At 30.4% G+C, this 18,071-nt stretch overlaps 2 protein-coding genes across 2 annotated transcripts; one reads left to right on the top strand and one right to left on the bottom strand.

The window, feature by feature from the left end:
* Positions 1 to 9,491: 9,491 nt before the first annotated feature.
* On the top strand, positions 9,492 to 12,015 carry LOC113867949 (rop guanine nucleotide exchange factor 9-like). The gene is made up of 7 exons (XM_027503465.1): positions 9,492 to 9,771; positions 9,953 to 10,069; positions 10,341 to 10,495; positions 10,620 to 10,694; positions 10,777 to 11,052; positions 11,156 to 11,476; positions 11,581 to 12,015. The coding sequence occupies exons 1-7, from the start codon at positions 9,492 to 9,494 to the stop codon at positions 12,013 to 12,015; spliced, it is 1,659 nt and encodes a 552-aa protein (XP_027359266.1).
* A 441-nt stretch (positions 12,016 to 12,456) lies between these two features.
* Positions 12,457 to 15,073, bottom strand: LOC113868046 (probable protein ABIL5). Its single transcript, XM_027503599.1, has 8 exons — positions 14,937 to 15,073; positions 14,746 to 14,828; positions 13,858 to 14,005; positions 13,376 to 13,475; positions 13,233 to 13,269; positions 12,897 to 13,057; positions 12,710 to 12,774; positions 12,457 to 12,620 (listed from the first exon to the last, which is right to left on the bottom strand). The coding sequence occupies exons 1-8, from the start codon at positions 15,027 to 15,029 to the stop codon at positions 12,534 to 12,536; spliced, it is 774 nt and encodes a 257-aa protein (XP_027359400.1). The 5' UTR covers positions 15,030 to 15,073; the 3' UTR covers positions 12,457 to 12,533.
* Positions 15,074 to 18,071: the final 2,998 nt, after the last annotated feature.

Genomic DNA, 18,071 nt, shown 5'->3' with positions numbered 1-18,071 from the left:
TCAGAGATTTTATTATCTTTTGTCGCGTAGTTTGACCAATAAAGTGTCGTAAAATACGGGAGAAGCATGTACCAAAAATATATAGAAAAAAAAAAGTGCAGATGCAGATGGTTCATATAAACGACAAAAAAGGCTTCTATTAAATGTTTTTATGTTAAATGGAAATTGAATTATGAATAAACACAAATTGCGTGTGTAATAAATATAAATATAATAATAATAACAGTATTCTAATTGTTTAAACATTCGGTTGTTAGTCAAATTCTTACAATTAATTCCTAATTAAAGATCCACACTTGTCCCTACGCTTCCACTAAAGTCTGCCGGCATATAACTTATTTGACAACCAATTACTAAAATCTCAAGATCTAATGATAATGTGAAGTGATTATTTTTCTTAAAATTTGATTATTTGTCTCATATCTAAGCAATTATCATCTTGTGATAATTAATTTTGTATTCTTGTTTCACACAGGGCCTTGACTGTTTTTTTTCTCTTTTGTCTCTGCTAAAAGTAATTTTATTTGAGTTAAATAAAATCATTATAAACGTTATTTTACCAAATATTTAACATTTAGTACTCAAACTCAAAATTGTCTTTAACTCCTTTTCAGTTCATCTACATATTACTAATTCATACACCTCATATGAATATGTGTATTCTGTACCACTTGTAATAATAATAATAATAATAATAATAATAATAAAAAAGATGGCAACTGTTATTACGTATTGCATTTGTTGAAAGGCATATATAACCCCACCTATCTTTAATGTTGGAATACTCCTGATTGCATGTTGTCACATACAGTAAAAAAGCTTTGAACAATATTTATTCATACCTATAAATCTGATAAAGTTAAGTCATTTTGCAGATCATGTATTCAATAATAAATAGTAACAAATAGCTAAATATTAATCCACCAACCAAAGTCCTTAAACAATTAGCAACATACCACGGGGAATTTGCCGGCTGAAGTCCTTTATTATCAAACATCACCTAGTAGTAATAGTGCTTTTAAGTATCTGCAAAATATTACACAATAAAGGTTTAATTAGAATATTCATTTTGTGTTTCACTTTAGTGACTTTAATCTGAAGTTTAATTTCTCATGCAGGTATCTTATTCATAATTAATTAGTTTAACCGAAAGTCTTGCAACTCATAAGAAATAACAAAAAATAGATGAGACATAAGAAATATTTTTTTTTCTTATAAGGCTCTTATTAATTACCCCTAATTTTGTGTTTCCCTAAATAAGTCACTATCTACAATCAATTCAAGTTTTCACCCTTTTAACTGAACTTGGTCTGTATTTTACACCTGTCAGTTGGTACCATCAGATAATTTAAAAAGATGGCAAGTAACAAGCCATTCAAATAGCTTTTTAAATTGAGTCACAGGATTCTTGTTGCATATGACAACACTATTGCACTTGTTGCCGATCATAAATGTAACTGAATCCTCACCAGTTTTTTTCCCTTGTTTGGCTGTATATTGGAATTCAAGTCAGTGTTTGATATTTTAAAAAGGGTACAACTCAGAGTTCAATTCTCCCCTACTCCTAAGGAAATCACTTAAGTAAGCACAGAATTATGGTAACTGCAATTGAATAGGCATGGATTCCAAAATTAATATTCATTTAAGCATCAAAGTTCAAAAATAACTTATTAATCAAATATAACTTCACTGTGTCACAAATCAAATATTTTAAAAAGTAAGTTGTTAATTGAATATGCATAAATGATTTTATATTATATTTTTAATATTTCTTCTCACACAAGAGACCTTTATGCATGAAGTATGGACAATGCACTTGGCCAAGAGGGACTATATCTTTAGCATGCCTCTTCATGCACGTCTTTTGGGGTAATAAACGTGAATAAAAGATATAAGCTCAACAAGTATCAAACTCTAGACTTCAATTCTATGTCATGATAAGTACTCAAATTCATGTTCACACATAAGTTATTACTGGTATAGTGTTGTTACAAATGTGAACCTAATATGTAGTTAATCTAATTCCAAATACACTAAAGATGTAAGGTGAATATATAAATTTTATCTTTCACATAAGGCACCTAATAAATGGATATTTTTAACTTTAAAATAATAAATTTTTATTAAAAATAAAGTCCCAATCACATACTAATTTCCTAGAACCTAGGAAGCAAAGATACTTTCGAAGAACAAAGTTTCCTAGAACCAAAAAAAAGATAATATAAAACCCTTATGTTTAATATTATATTCTGAAAATAAAGAATGATATTAAAATTCCAAAATAACACATTGTCCCTAAAATAATATTAACTGATTAAACATACTAAATTATCTAAATAAGTTCACAAATTACCACTACAATCATAAACAATACTACTTAATTATCCTATGTCCCTCGACAACTTTCTAAGAAAGTTTTTGCACTTCCCGCCTCATGAACAAACATTGTTTTATAAAAGCAAAAACTGCAACAATGGGGAAAAGGTGAGTGTAATTGCAACTGAGATGCATTTAGACAAACAAGGAAAACAAAAATTGACGTGTAAGTTTGGCCCATTCCTCAATTATGGTGTTGAATACCAAGATGAGTTTAGCCTTTGGCTACTAACACAGGTTCTTTTTCTGCTTTATACTGTTAACTTTTCTTTATCAACCCACCATCATCTAATTCAAAATTTTTATGTCCTGTCTCCTTCTAGTGGTTAAGCAAATAGAGGGAAAACATGAAAGAGGAAAGAATCTTCAATTTCAAATATTGGTTAATTAAATGTGACCAACATGCTATTATGAATTTTAGCAAATACGTATCTCAATGTGACAATCAAGACAAAGAAAAGACTAGTGGGTAGTATATAGATGGCTCACAATAGCTAACTAGCTATCAATTCCTCTTCCTTTTCTCATATCAATCTTCCCTTTAATCGTGTTGGTGGTAACAAACATCGCGACAGAATTTTATATTGAATAATAATAATAAAAAGGTAAACAATATATTAAATAATAAATACTTACAATTTAATCACTTCAAATTTTCCAGGTAAATATAATATTTAAATTTGTTTGTATGACTTATTCATTAGTTTTTTTTTTTAGTATTTTAAGTCTCTTCGTATGACTTAACATAGAATGTATTTAGATACATAATTTAATTATTATTCAATAAATTATTTTTATACGATAAGTTATGTTATAAATTTAACAATAAAACTTATTAAGATAACCTAATTATCTTATTTTAATAAAGTTATACAAAAAAATTTATTTTATTTTAAAAATAACTTATAAATTTTCAACAAACTCTTCTTGACAAAACATAAACAACAGCAACATATGCAAGCAAATTCTCTTTTAGTGTCCAAAATTTTCTCTCACATCTGTAGATTCAAAATCTATAACAAGGCACACTATCTATAAAATTTGAATTTAAATTTGGAAAAAGGATAGGTTGGCATTTGCCATGCAATATTGACTATGTGTCTTGTCATATGGAGCCTGTGCAGGGACTCTATACATGATATACATTTGCATGAATTTGCTTGAATCCGAAATTATAATATGTGACAAGGGGCAAGCCGGCAAGTATAATGACAAACTATATATGGTATAGCACCGTAGCAATGGTGACCCAAAGAGACAAATCAAAGGGTCAAGCATTGTTTACAAAGAAAAATAAAAGATGTTAGCCAAGAAGAATGTATCAAAATATTTAAAACTCTTAACTGGCTTTGAATGATGTTGAACACGGATTCTCATACATATGGTCCCACTTGCACCAAAAAATTAATAAAAAGCCAGCTGCTGCTGTTACTTGTATTTTTGTGATCCATGATGAGTGTTGGAATGAGACATCTTGTTATCTACCATGTCTTCTCAATGCTTGATTTGATTTTTTGTAGGCTTTCATTGTTTGTATGTATTTGTATGGATATGGCATATAATGTATATGAAAATGATTACATAATTAAATTAGGATTTGGGGCACCGTTTTTCCATTAGTTGATTAGTAAGGCAGCGTGTCATGTGTATCATATAGAGGGAAATTATTTAAAATTATTGTGCAATCACGGGTAAGATAATGATAGTCATAAGCTTATGAATTTCAATGCATGGAAAACTTAAAAAAGATTCTGGTTAATCCTTCTTTGTCAAAAGTGATTATTTTATATTTTTGTTGCGGCTATTATTGCCAATAGTGAGTTCCTTAGCATCAAAAGGTTGACCAATGCTATAGGGAAAAACTTAGAACAATTGTAACCCTGAAAACTTAATGCATAAGACTATATTATATATATATATATATATATATATATATATATATATTTATTTATTTATTTATATTTGTTAATTCATGTGTATTTAATTAACTGTTGAAGCTGAGCTATGTGATGTATGCATATTTATCATGATGGGATGAGACAAAGAGCAAAACATGTCATGGAAGAGTGGCTTTCAGAGTTCTCTAGTCAATTCATTGCATCTCATGAAGTGTTGCGTACCACAGTTTGTTTAATGTCTCTAACACAAGATAAGATGTTTCCAAGCACTTGGTGTACACTCTTTTCATTTTTCTTCTTATTTTTTTAGGGGGCAAATTGTGTACCTTACCATTACTTAATTCAATGGTTGCTTCCATGGTTCTTTCCTTCCCTGAATTCTTGCTTAGAATGAGCGTGGAGTGGACCAGCATGTTATGTTTAATTTGTCGATTTATATAATTATACAATTTTTTTTGTCATGATATATTTATGTAAGTTCAAGGTAAACCTAACACTGTTAAAATGGGTCGGTCCAGAAAATCTGACAATGAAGTGTATTGAATTTCAAAATTCAATTTTGATTTAATCCAAAATTTTGTTAGCCCATCTGGGTTAAGTTCATAATATGTGGACTAACTTATTGACATAATAATTTAATCAAGTTATGAATATATTAAAATATCAAATATTAATGTTAATGTAAGAACATGATAATGTAAAAGTATGATAATTATTTGATGATTTTATATAAATATTATATATATGTTAATTATGATGTTGCTATTGGAATTATAATGTAAATTTTAAAAAATAAAATTTAAGATACAAGGTCAGGGTTGGCCCTTTTAACTTGTAGCAACAGATTAGACTAAACTAACAAAGTTTCAACCCAAAACTTAAATAGAGCATTCCTATCCAAATGGGTTAGATTAACCTAAATTGACACTCATAACACCAATACACCAATACATCGTGAACTTGAATCCAAACACATCTATGTCTTCAAATCCTATCAAATTAAGTTGTCTCAATTGTAATGCAGAGGGTTTAGTCAAAATAAACTACTTTATTTTGTCTTTTTTTTTTCATTTATCCTTAAAATCAAAATATCTTACCTTCTAAGTTGAATGTCCTCTTCCATTTTTTTAAAATATACTAGACATAAAATCAAATCCATACTTTTTATGTTGGATCTTGCATTAAAATGTTGCCAAAGTAATTTGTGAGAAACGAAGTCTAAGAATGAGTTTGTCGGAAATTAAGCAAGTTTGTATAACCTCTTTAATAAATTAAAACTACGGCAGATTTTAAATTAAATAAAAATAAATACATACTTGTTTCCTCAAGTCAAAAAACTGAAAGAAGCTTATCCAAATTCTAGTCCTTTTACATGTGAGCCATTGCCAATTGTTAAAAGAAAACCTTGTCCAGTGTTTAAAATTAGAAAAATAATATACTACATAAGACATGTAAAAGATCAACGCTTAAATGGGTGATTTGGAGAAAAAGACACTATTCATTAATTTGTTATATTAATATTATTAATTTTAAAATTAGTGAGAAACAGATGACATAAACATGAATATGAGCAAAAATAAAGTATATATTTTTATTGTATATTTAAAAAATATACTTAAACAAAATATGAATACAAATAGAATATTGCAGTTGTATTCTTTTATCTGTAATGCCTATCTATTGCATTTATTAATATTATATGAAACTATAACCTCACAAACCTGCCATTTTGTTCATGACTACAATCAAAGTCCACAAAGTACAATATTATAACAGCATATACACGTCACTCACATACTACTATGTTTATGAAAAATGTGCAAGAATTGCTTTCCGTGATCAAATAAAACAATTAATCAAGCACTCTAATTGATCATTTGCACAAGATCAATGAGTTACATTACAACCAAACGTTGTCACTTAGCGTGGTTGGATCTTTTTCACCTGAGTTTGTGTTTCACCATCAATTAATAAAATTTTTCTACCATATCCTTAGACCAACCCGTTGGTTCTTTTTCTTTAAACACGGTAAGTGTACCGAGTCTGTTGTAAGTAATAACTAGTAGAGTATCAGAATATCATCTTCAAAGAACAATTTAAATGTATTAATTAATAAGATACAAATTAATTGAGCTTATATACAAAATTTTCATGTAATATTAAACAACACTTAAAATGTAAAGCACTAAAATAAAATGTGGTAAAATTTAAGTTAAAAAGCTGGGATTAAATTTCATCTATTTTCTCCTATATATTATAGTAATTCAGTGATAAATATAGCAATCATTTCCAATGAATCTGATGCAAAATACGAAAATCATATATTTCAATTCCTGAAGAATACATTTTTAAGATAATTTTTCAAATATTGATTCCTCAAACAGTTAATAAATTATCCAGCATTAAAATCAAGATTTAGAAGCAATCAATAACTTGAAATCTATTCCTAGAACAACCGGTTATTGAGTAATCTTAATCAGATCTAGATCTAAACAATATCTTTCCAAATATAACTCAGATCTGAACACCAGAAACTGTCAAATAACTAGATTCAAACATTAAAAATGGATTGAGATCACTAAATCATTAAAAATGAAGAAGAAACAACTATATTTATATAGATTACTGAGAATACATCAGGTTTGAAGATTTACATTCAATCCCATAAGAAGATTTAGCTGCTCATGGCTCCCATAACAACAAAAATGGAGATACAAATGGAATAAAGCATAAAAAACATGAGTATTCCTACTCTTCCTCTATGCTTTGTGCCGTTTGGACCTTTGGAAGGGAGTTTGAACAGTGAACCTCACACTTGAACATAAAAGTTGCCTTTTATACTGGTCTGGTCGAACTTCCTCGCTACAGCGACAAGGGCTGTAGTGAGAAATGGAGATAAAATTAGGTCATTCTGTTTTATTCTCGCTGCAGCGTTAATTCTCGTTACAGTGACCACTTCTCGCTGTAGCGACAAGGGAACAGATTCACCTTCCTCTAACTGCAACTTCTCGTTGTAGCGAGTATTTCTCGTTACAGCGAGAAACCTCTAAAAGCTAACTTTTCTGCAACTTCATGTTTCAATTATTCCTTCCTCTAACTTTTTTAATCTTCTTCAACCTTAAGTGATGTTTCTTTTTGTGATTCCAGTTACAAAATAGATCAAAAAGAACTTAAAACCATAAAATTGCATTCATTTCAAAAATATATAGGTATTTGTAAAAGTTTTAAGTTTAAAGAGAATTTAGCAAAATAATCCAACTTTTAACACAAAAGTGTTTAATTTATCATCTCAAATCACTTATTTTATACACTTATCACAACCCACTGTTTTCTTCTTGAAACATGCATACAATAATTCTTTGAAAATTACAAGGCTCAGAAACTTTCATAGATGAATTATGAAAATTTGCGGCTGAACTTGAACAAATATCAAACACACAAGTAGTTTCTTACTGTGTTTATAAGAATGATATGGCGTATTGCATTTATGTGATCTGTAAGTTGAGAAATGTTTTTCCAATTGAGAGCTTGGCTCGGTGACAGGAAAGTACATCCACCAGATTTTTGTCTGTGTTTCGTTGTAATTTAATAAAGTTTTTGTTTAAAGCCATGTCAATTTTAGAAATATACATATGTTTAATTTCAATTATATCAGTTTGATTTTTAAAATTAAATTTGAAATTTTATTCGATCTAAAAAATGGTTTTTATTTTTAAAATTTTAATTATTTTATTTTTCATTTTACTTTATATTATATTGACGTGTAAAGAAGTCTATTAATAAGACATAGCGGGTTTGACTTTAGGTGAATTTATTAACCTTCTATTTTTTAATTTTGAGTTATAATTAATGACTTAATTTTGCTCGACTTTTCAAAGATGTGTCTATAGATTATATTTTGGACATTTAGTTTAATAATCTATTCAATAATAATTTTTATACTAGAGTTTACGTAAAAAAAATTAATAAAAAAATTCAATAAAATAAACTAAAAAATTATATTAATAAAGGTATTCTAATCCTTGTTTGCGAGCCATTGCCGAACGTTAAAAGAAAACCTTTAGAAAGATGGATAATGATTGTTACACATCATTTCCATTTTACTCCATTTCAATCCTACAAAGAAATTGGTCGTTACCCAGTGTTTAAAATTAGAAAAATAATATACTACGTAAGACATCTAAAAGATCAAAGCTTAAAGTGGTGATTCGGGTAAAAAGTAACATTATATTAATATTATTAATTTTAAAATTAGTGAGAAATAAATGACATAAATATGAGAAACAACAAAGTATATATTTTTCGTATATTTAAAAATTATACTTAAACAAAATATGAATACAAATAGAATATTGCAGTTGTATTTATTTATTTTATCTGTAATAGCTATTTATTGAGTTTATTAATATCATATGAAACTATAACCTCGCATGCATGGAGCCATTTTGTTCATGATTATAACCAAGATCCAGAAAAGTACAGTATTATAATAGCATATACACGTCACTCACATACTACTATTTGTTTATGAAAAATGTGCAAGAATTGCTTTCAGTGATCAAATAAAACAGTTAATCAAGCATTCTAATTAATCATTTGCACAAGATCAATGAGTTATATTACAACCAAACGTTTCTCACCTAGCTTGGTTGGGTCTATTCTAATTATAGTTCACCTGATTTTGTGGTTAAAATTTTTCTTTCAAATTAACAGAAAACAAGATGACCATTAAAAGCAGTTATATCTAAATTCCATTCTGTTTCATTTCTCCATCCATTCACTTATTCATTGTTCTTTTTCTACAATCTATTTTCATATTTTTGGCATTATGTATCATGATAAGAACAATGTCTAGACTCATGCAAGGGAATGGCAGAGAAATCTAGGTGGAAAAACTAACTGCTGTATGTATATAAATTTCTCTGTCATTATGGTAATCAATGACAAGTATAATTCTCCTCTCCATTCATTTTTAAAACAAATTCAACAGAACATGCACCAACCCCACTGCATACAACAAACAAGATTATTCATGTTCTCTTAGACATTTTTGCTACCTTCTTTGACATCTCTTTTTGATTGAAGGGGTTCTCTTTTCTTTCCCTTCGTTCTGTTCTGTTCAACATTGATTCAAGGCCAACAGTTCAACTCCCTATCACTTGTTCCTTTGTTTTTGTATAAAAACAAAGGCAGAACCCAAAGAAGGTCTAGTCGACAATGGTTCGAGCTTTTCATCACCAAGGCAGCATGCAAAAGTCCAAGTCTTTTCATTTCAGGAAGATGTTTGAGATTCCAGGGAAACATATTCATGGTTTATTTGATAGAGATCATGATGAAGGTGAAGATGGTAAGGTGTATTCAAAAAGCTTTGAATCCAGAAGTACAAGTGACCTGCCATTGGAAGTTAAGCAAACAGGACATGGTCTCAATAGTGATCGTACACCGGCAGCAAGCATGGGTGCTGATGTACCTAAAATGCCTCCTAAGCCACCAACTGGTATATTTGCTCCCTAAATTTTGAGTCAAGACAAGATTGTGCTTGGAACTTCTATGCTGTAAATCAATGTGATCAACATGAAAATTATTTAATATGATCATGGGATTCAGCTTAGTTTTTCATAGAGGATAATCACTTTGCATAAATTGCTGACAAATCTTTTTTTTTTGCTTCTATTCAGAAACTGACATGATGAAGGAAAAGTTTGCTAAGCTGCTTTTAGGAGAAGACATGTCAGGTGCAGGGAATGGTGTTTCTTCAGCCTTGGCTTTGTCCAATGCTGTAACAAACCTGGCTGGTATGTACTTTTTTTTCCCAATGTATGTGTGCCAATTGACTATTCCATTGCTCCTGCTTGTTTGGTAGGGATTGAAATGGTTTCTCAGAAGAGGAAGCATTGTTTAAATCATGTATTACATGGGATCTGGTTACTGGAACTATAATTGATATTTTTTAGTCATCTTGACTTAAATTTAAGCACTTGTATATTTTCTGAGTGTGGCTTACTCAAATGTGTTCTCTCAATGAAATTTCAATTCAACAATTGGCTTGTTTCTGATGCAATGCAGCATCTGTTTTTGGAGAACAAAAACAGCTGGAGCCAATGTCCTCAGAAAGGAAGGCCAGGTGGAGAAGAGAAATTGATTGGCTTCTATCTGTGACTGATCATATTGTTGAATTTGCTCCATCAAAACAAATAGCTAAGGATGGAACAAGCATGGAGGTCGGCAACCTTATTCTATCTCACTCTTACCCTAAAACTTTACTATTAATTTGTAATTACGACAGTTACAAACATTTTAGCTTCACTTTTTCTACACAAAATAACATGTTATGACATCATGTAGATCATGACTACTCGCCAACGAAACGATCTGCTCATGAACATCCCTGCCTTGCGCAAACTCGATGCAATGCTCCTTGTAAGTAGCTAAATCTTTTCTAATTCAATGTTCAAATGGCTTCTTTCACTCGCTATGGACTAATTAGATAGCAATGGAACAGGACACATTAGACAACTTTAAAGATCAAAATGAGTTTTGGTATGTCTCTAAAAATGATGAAGAGTCTGAGAATAACACTAAAACTCAAAGGAAGAGTGACAAGTGGTGGCTACCAACTGTTAAAGTTCCCCCAACAGGGTTGTCTGACACAGCTGGAAAATGGATACAGTCCCAGAAGGACAATGTCAACCAAGTACTTAAAGCAGCCATGGCAATAAATGCTCAAGTACTATCAGAAATGGGGATTCCTGAAAACTACATTGAGTCTCTCCCTAAGGTAATATAATTCGACCAAAAAAAATTCTCTACTTGGCTTATTCATTTCATAAGAACTCAAAACTTGTAAGCTATGTTAATCTTCTCCTTCATGTCTTTCGCAGAATGGTAGAGAAAGCCTTGGTGATTCAATCTATAAGAACATTACAGTGGAATACTTTGATCCTGGGCAATTTCTCTCAACAATGGACTTGTCCACGGAACATAAGGTGCTTGACCTCAAGAACAGGATTGAAGCTTCCATTGTGATATGGAAAAGGAAGATGGTCAACAAGGATGGAAAGTCTTCTTGGAGTTCAGCGGTGAGCATGGAGAAGAGGGAACTCTTTGAGGAGAGAGCAGAGACAATATTGTTGATGCTCAAACACCAGTTCCCAGGACTTCCACAATCTTCACTTGACATTAGCAAAATCCAATACAACAAGGTGAAAACAACATTGCAAGTTTGCAACTAGTTCTTTCATGTTACATATCTCAATATTAGATAGTCACTACTAACGAAATTTGATGGCTTCCAAAATGATCACAGGATGTGGGACAAGCCATTCTAGAGAGCTATTCAAGAGTAATAGAAAGCCTGGCTTACACAGTGCTGTCAAGGATTGAGGATGTCTTATATGCTGATTCAATGACAAAGAACCCTTCATTGGCAGTGAGTAGTAGAAAGTTTTCATTGGATTCTTTACCAGTGGCTGAGCAAACTTCACCAAATTCTGGGGATGAAAATAGCAACTCACAATCTTCAGAGCCTGCAATGACTCTCTCAGATTTCATGGGTTGGGGATCAATCAAGGTAGGGAGTGAAATGAAGAAGACTAGCTCTACAGGAGACTTAGAAGAGTTGGATGAAAACGATGAGAAGGGTATGAATAAATCTCCTAAACTTACAACTCCAAAAAAAGCTTACTACTTGGAGAAGCTTGAGTACTTGAATACTTTAAGAAGTCCCATAGCTCGGAACTAATATCAATAACAAAAAAATAGTTATAATGAACATATGAACACTCAAATTGAGGCCTCGGTTATGTAGCAATTGGACCCTACTTAATGAGAAAATTCTTGTGTACTACTCCTCCTTCCTTCCATGGAAAAGGAAGTTTGTGTATAAGTATTGGGTCTTCTTTTTGTAACCGGCTTGTAAATTATGTCAGTTTGACTTAGGACATGTAAATTCTTTATCTTTTTGCTTCTTCAAAATAGTGGAAGATTGATAGTCCTTTTGGGAATGGTAAGATCATTCTTGGAATGAGTATTAACATTAAGATTTAAGATGCTAATCTAAATCCTTATAATCATGATGATTTTTCCTACCAAAATCACAAAAATAACTACTTTCACAGCCCTCAAAATACAAATATTTGCAAATAATCTTTGGTTTCCAAATCACAACTAACATTGAACTACCACATGAAAAAGATAAACCACCAGCAGCATGAATACTTAGGACTAGTAGTTACATGAAGCATTAGGCTCTATAGTTTTTCATTGTGTTCGTTTAGTACGCCGTATCAGCCATAAAATGTCACTGCCATGGAAGGATCTTCTATGGCGTGTAACCTTTGGGGTACCCTACAAAAAGTAATCAAGCCATTCACAATCACAATCCACTTTGTCATGCAGCATGCATGAGGACTTAAGAGCAAAGAAAACAAACTCACTTGGAAATGAAATGTAGGATTTGACACTTTTGTTAAGACTGACAAACCATCACGAACAGGCACCACTATAGTTTTAGGATTGAAAAAAAAAAAATTGTTAGAGATGCAACTTAAAATAAAGTTATGTAAAAGAACATTATATTATATTGTGTTGTATTTTGGGTATTAAAAGACCATAATATTGTACCCATGGTCAAATTGTTATGCTCGTTAACCGTAGTAACATTGATTGGCTTCAGATTCCTAGGGGCATGTTGCTTCTGGGTGTACATAAAAAGTGGCAAATCCTCTTGTGTCTCCAGTATGTGTTTATCTTCAATTTTTGAGGTAACTTCAGTTTTAGAATCTCTGCATTGGATAAAAAGAATAATATAATAAAGACCAAACTAAAATGTAAAATATAGTTCATTTTCATAATGAGAATGTCATGTCAACCATTGTGTTTCTTTGTTTCGACAATCAGAAAAAAAATGGTCAAACATTATTCATGATCATGTTCATGAGGGGTATTGAGAAATAGTACCTTAATTTTTCACAGCTTAATCTCTCAAGGATGGGTGCTGATTATGGAAAGCAATTGAAAAAAAAATTAAAAAAATTAGAAACAATATTAATTTAAAAAATTGTCCCTATCAAAAGAATCAAGGGGTGACATGAAATATTTACGTGATGATAAATATCGAGAATGGAATCTTGGCACTTTCTCCCTCCATCGCATTTTTGTGAGGGCAAGCTTATCAGCATATTGTTCACACGAGAAAAGCCTCTGTCAAAAAAGCAACATCTTTTGTGACTAATTATTATTGATTTGCTACATACGTTAAGGTTTTATTTTATTTTTCTCCCCCACTGAAACATTTATTTTATGATAATGATATTCATACATTAACTTTGTACATTTCTATGATACGTACTAATTTGCTATATTGTGATCACAAACTTTTCATCACTGATTTATGAGACATACTGTTACCAACAATTTACTTCTATGAAATAAATATAAAAAAGTCAACAAAAATAAGTTACTAAAGAAATGTTACAAAATTGTTGTGAGAATATTATCATCTTCTATTTTTTTTGCATGTTATATACTTCAGATAACAAACTATTATGCATATTTTGGGCAAGTGTAAAGTAATAATACTAACTTGTTTGAGGCATTGGATTCGTGACTCAGCCTCAGAAAATGCATTTGTTTGAGAAATAAGGCCTTCAAGATTGGCCGAGACGCTTCCAAGATGATCAACTACAGTGACTACAGCCCTGCATATGTATTCTTTCGTATTTTCCATCACACTGCAATATGTACAAATTCCAATAGGTCACGGATAAAAAATGTCCACTAAACAAACAAACAAACTCTTACACAAAAGTTAGAAAGCTCAATAAAAAAAGGGCATAACAGAATAAAATCTAAACTTTTTAGTACCATGCTTCTTTTTTATTCCTAAGCAAATTATGTGGCATTCTAAAAGCATAACAACAGTAATCTACTGTGAACAATATTCTACACTTCACATTCTTATCTTTCAGATTTAGTACACCTTAGTTATTTAGATTAATTGATTTTTGAATTATGCAAACCCCCCAACAGTGACATGATCGGTGAGTGGTCCCCCATTATATTGTGCCTGTTTATGGACTGGATTGTCAACTTCAACCCAAAACAAGGATGGAAAATGAACTTCTAAGCCCAAATTTGTACTTATATGGGCTGGTGCAACTTTAGGGTGACACTCAGCAATGCTTCATCACAGGCCACAAATGTTAGCAAATTATTCAACAGAAGAAAACAAAAGGAAAAGACATGGACCACCATTAGGTGAATGAATCCTGAACTTGATAGCAAACTTTGAAGGATGAAAGCACAAGGCTGAAGCCTTAAGCCGAAGGCAGAAAATGAAGTTATTGTTTGAACTACTAAAAATTGGCACCATATTGGTTTTAATTTTTCTATATACACACATAAAAAACATAGAAACATTTTCGATAAAGTTAACATTGGTATAAGAGTGTGGTGAGCTTAAGGGACTCACTCTCTCTTGGCTTCACTTTTCAAGAAAGTTGTTTCACAATAATCTGCAGCATGGTGAAGCTGAGACCGTAATTCTCTTAGCTCCTACAACCACCATGACCAAAAGATGGAACTTCACTGAAAAACTGTAGAATAGTAGAATAACAGATAAAGTACATACAATACAACACAGTACTACATATGTATAAGAACCTGAAGAGACTTTTGAAAGTGCATGCTTTCTTCTACCTCAGCCTCAGCTTCTGGTTTTTCAAGGGAAGGAAAAGACTCGAAATTCACCTCCATGCTCTTGTTACTGATTGAGAGGAAGAAACAAAAGATGAAGTTATGAAAATAACGCTTTTTAAGGCAAATAGAGACTTCGCAAGAGTTCCTTATCTACTCTTTCATCTGAATGAGACTTGTGGATGTATGTGCCTTCGTTTTTTGTAACTCAAAAGAAAGCGTTATGTCACTACTGGAGACTTGTGTTGTGACACGTTGAAAACAAACAAAACTCAATAAAGAGAGGATTAACAAGCAGGGAAAACATAGTGGAAGATGACAAGTAACAGTTTCAGTCCCGTGACATTTTGTTTTTCCCTTTTTGAGCTTTTATGTTAAAAAGCACGGTAATGACTGACACTACTAGCATGTTTGGTTCAAAACTACTTGGTTTTTAGAATCCTTGGATTCGCATTAAATTAACTCAAACTTGAATCCATCTTAACGCTACAAGTAAGTAATAGCTTTTATATTAAAACATTATTTAACATGATTTTGTAAAAATTCAAAACAAATACAGTAATAGCATTTATAAAGTGTTTTCCAACACACACACACACTAATGTAATGACATATACTACACTAGTACTAGCATTACACATTTTATTTTATACCCATTTAGAAGTTGACAGCACTCACATTTGTAGCTCAGAATTGTTGATCCAGATTATCTTCTGAAATTCTTTTGATAAGCACAAGATGGTGTTGCAAAGTTGCTTTAACCCTTGTGGGGTCTCTAAAAAAATTATGAGATAAAAACAAAATAAAAAATTGCCTAACATTTTGAATGGCACATAAATGGGAAGAGTTTGAGAGATTGTTCAGATTTGATTTGAGTTAAACAGCACATGCAACTATGCAAGGGTTCATGTGATAGATATAGATATACAGGCACATTTGTAAAGGATGCCTCACTTTGAAGAAATCACAGTGTCTAAGTGCCTCAATCAAGCAAGTGATTATTTTAGAGAGGATATGTTAATGAATTCAGCAATTTTTAATTCCGAAGATTATTATATGATAGAAGGATTGGATGATGGTAGAATAACCAAAGAAAACTAAAATAATGCTTGCTTTTCACTGCATTGACCACTACAAAGAAAATTAGCAATGCATGTGCAGTGCTTGAAAATGTTATTCTTAAAATCAACTCAAAGGCCAGAAAAAGATTTTTTTTTTTTTAATTTATTGTTTGGTTTATGAAAGATTTTTATAGTTTTATTTATACCTTTAGTAATGTGTGCTTCATGAGAATTTTGATTTATGAGAATGCCAGCTAAGAGAGAAATTTTGAATCGGTTGGTGTACAATAATGTCCAAGAATCAGGACCATTTAATTTATAATTTCCAGCTAATTGGTGAGGATTACAAATTAACTTTTTATGTTAACATTGCCAAACTTTTTTCCATTTTCAGTTGATAATTAGATACGGTATAAGTCATTTAATACTTCTTGGTGCGTGTGACTAAGCATTTAATACTGATAAACACTCTACTTAGTAACTTTTTATATTTATGGAAAATGATTGCAATAAATTGTATTGCCAAATGATCTCTCTGGATTATGTACAAGTAGCAATTAAATAGTTTTTAATGGAAAACTTGTCTTAGATGCAACTTAACCTTCCTATGTCTCCATGTGTGATAGAACATCCCAAAATTCCTAACATCATAAAGTATTTTTATTTCCCCTTTCATTCTTTTCCTTTTAATGCTCTAAGTATCTGCAATAGGCCCAGTCCAAAGAATAGCATGCTACAACAGTGAAAAGCCCATTTCCCTAGTCTAGACCAATAAAAAAAATTAGCAATAAGGCCTGGCGACCACAATGAAAATTTTCTTGTAAAGATGAAAGTAAGCATATGAATATTAAGGTTATGAAAAAAATTTATGACCCTTATAAATATTTTAGTTTATTTTAATATTTTTTTGGTAATTTTATTAAAATAATTTTTGACCTATTTTAACGAGTTTTATTACTAAATTAATGACATATATTATTATTTTAAAATTATTTATTAAATAAATAATTTTTTTCAAATTTTCTGTGTAAGATTATATAGGATAAAAAGTTGTATATGATAATTTTTAATAAATGCATTAAGATACATTGAAATTTTTATTTTTTAGTAAAAATTTATTATACATGACTTTTTATTATATACAATATTGCATAAATTATAAAAAAAATGTATGTTAAATATAATAAATCATATTATTTTGTTATTTTTTGGTTTTTTAGATCAATACATATTATTTATTAATTAATATATAGATCTAGAATGTCACGTGTAGAGCATGTTGGCCTTAGGGATGATTTCTTACATTCAAAATGTTAGAATGTGCCTTAACTGATTTGATTAAGAGATTTATTGTCTTTATCGTATATACACAGACGCATGCAGGTAGCCGCCCACACACACATTGCACATGCAAAAAAGGGTTTGTCAAATACTATAATGTCTCTCACATAATCACATTGAAAAATAAAATAAAATTGAAGGTTCCTCCCCCCTCTTCATTTTTTTCTTTTATATTTTTATTAATCTAAATAATAATAAAAAATAATAAATTATTCTCATCTATTTCTCTCTTACTTTCACACATTATTAAGATACTTTATGAATCTAATTTTTTATTTATTAATAAACACTTAATATATGTGTGCATGTACAATATACCAAAATAATTCATATAATATATATATATATAGGTTAAATTAAATTAATAAAAATTTAAACAATTCCTTAAATGTATTTATTAAAAATTGAAAAAAAACAAAGAATAAGTTAAATTGAATAAATATTTAATCATTATTTATCACAGTTTACATGAATTTATACTCACCTTATGCTATAATTATTTATTTAAAAAATAATTATTATTAGTAAAAACATACAAAAATAAGGCTTATTCAAATCCGTTTTCACTATAACTTGAAAGGATAATTTTATAATTTAGTAAAAAGAAACAATACTGAACAGTTATATATATAATAATTTCTATAGAAGCTATGTATAGTAAGAAAAAAGTTTTTTACTTTATTAAACATTGTTGCATTAA

This window comes from Abrus precatorius, unplaced genomic scaffold (genome assembly GCF_003935025.1).
Source record: "Abrus precatorius isolate BTA unplaced genomic scaffold, Abrus_2018 Scaffold5, whole genome shotgun sequence".
Classification (NCBI taxonomy): domain Eukaryota; kingdom Viridiplantae; phylum Streptophyta; class Magnoliopsida; order Fabales; family Fabaceae; genus Abrus; species Abrus precatorius.
The sequence above is the reverse complement of the archived record's forward strand: the minus strand, read 5'-3'. Positions and strand labels throughout refer to the sequence as shown.

What these genes read in the sequence shown, in the direction of transcription:
- LOC113867949 (XM_027503465.1), top strand. Translation starts at nt 9,492, where the DNA reads ATGGTTCGAGCTTTTCATCACCAAGGCAGCATGCAAAAGTCCAAGTCT. An exon ending in ACATTGAGTCTCTCCCTAAG is followed by an intron (nt 11,053 to 11,155) that starts GTAATATAATTC and finishes TGTCTTTCGCAG; the next exon opens with AATGGTAGAGAAAGCCTTGG. An exon ending in GCAAAATCCAATACAACAAG is followed by an intron (nt 11,477 to 11,580) that starts GTGAAAACAACA and finishes AAATGATCACAG; the next exon opens with GATGTGGGACAAGCCATTCT.
- LOC113868046 (XM_027503599.1), bottom strand. Translation starts at nt 15,029, where the DNA reads ATGGAGGTGAATTTCGAGTCTTTTCCTTCCCTTGAAAAACCAGAAGCT. An exon ending in AAAAGTGAAGCCAAGAGAGA is followed by an intron (nt 14,006 to 14,745) that starts GTGAGTCCCTTA and finishes TACATATTGCAG; the next exon opens with TGTGATGGAAAATACGAAAG. An exon ending in TTAAGCTGTGAAAAATTAAG is followed by an intron (nt 13,058 to 13,232) that starts GTACTATTTCTC and finishes TATCCAATGCAG; the next exon opens with AGATTCTAAAACTGAAGTTA.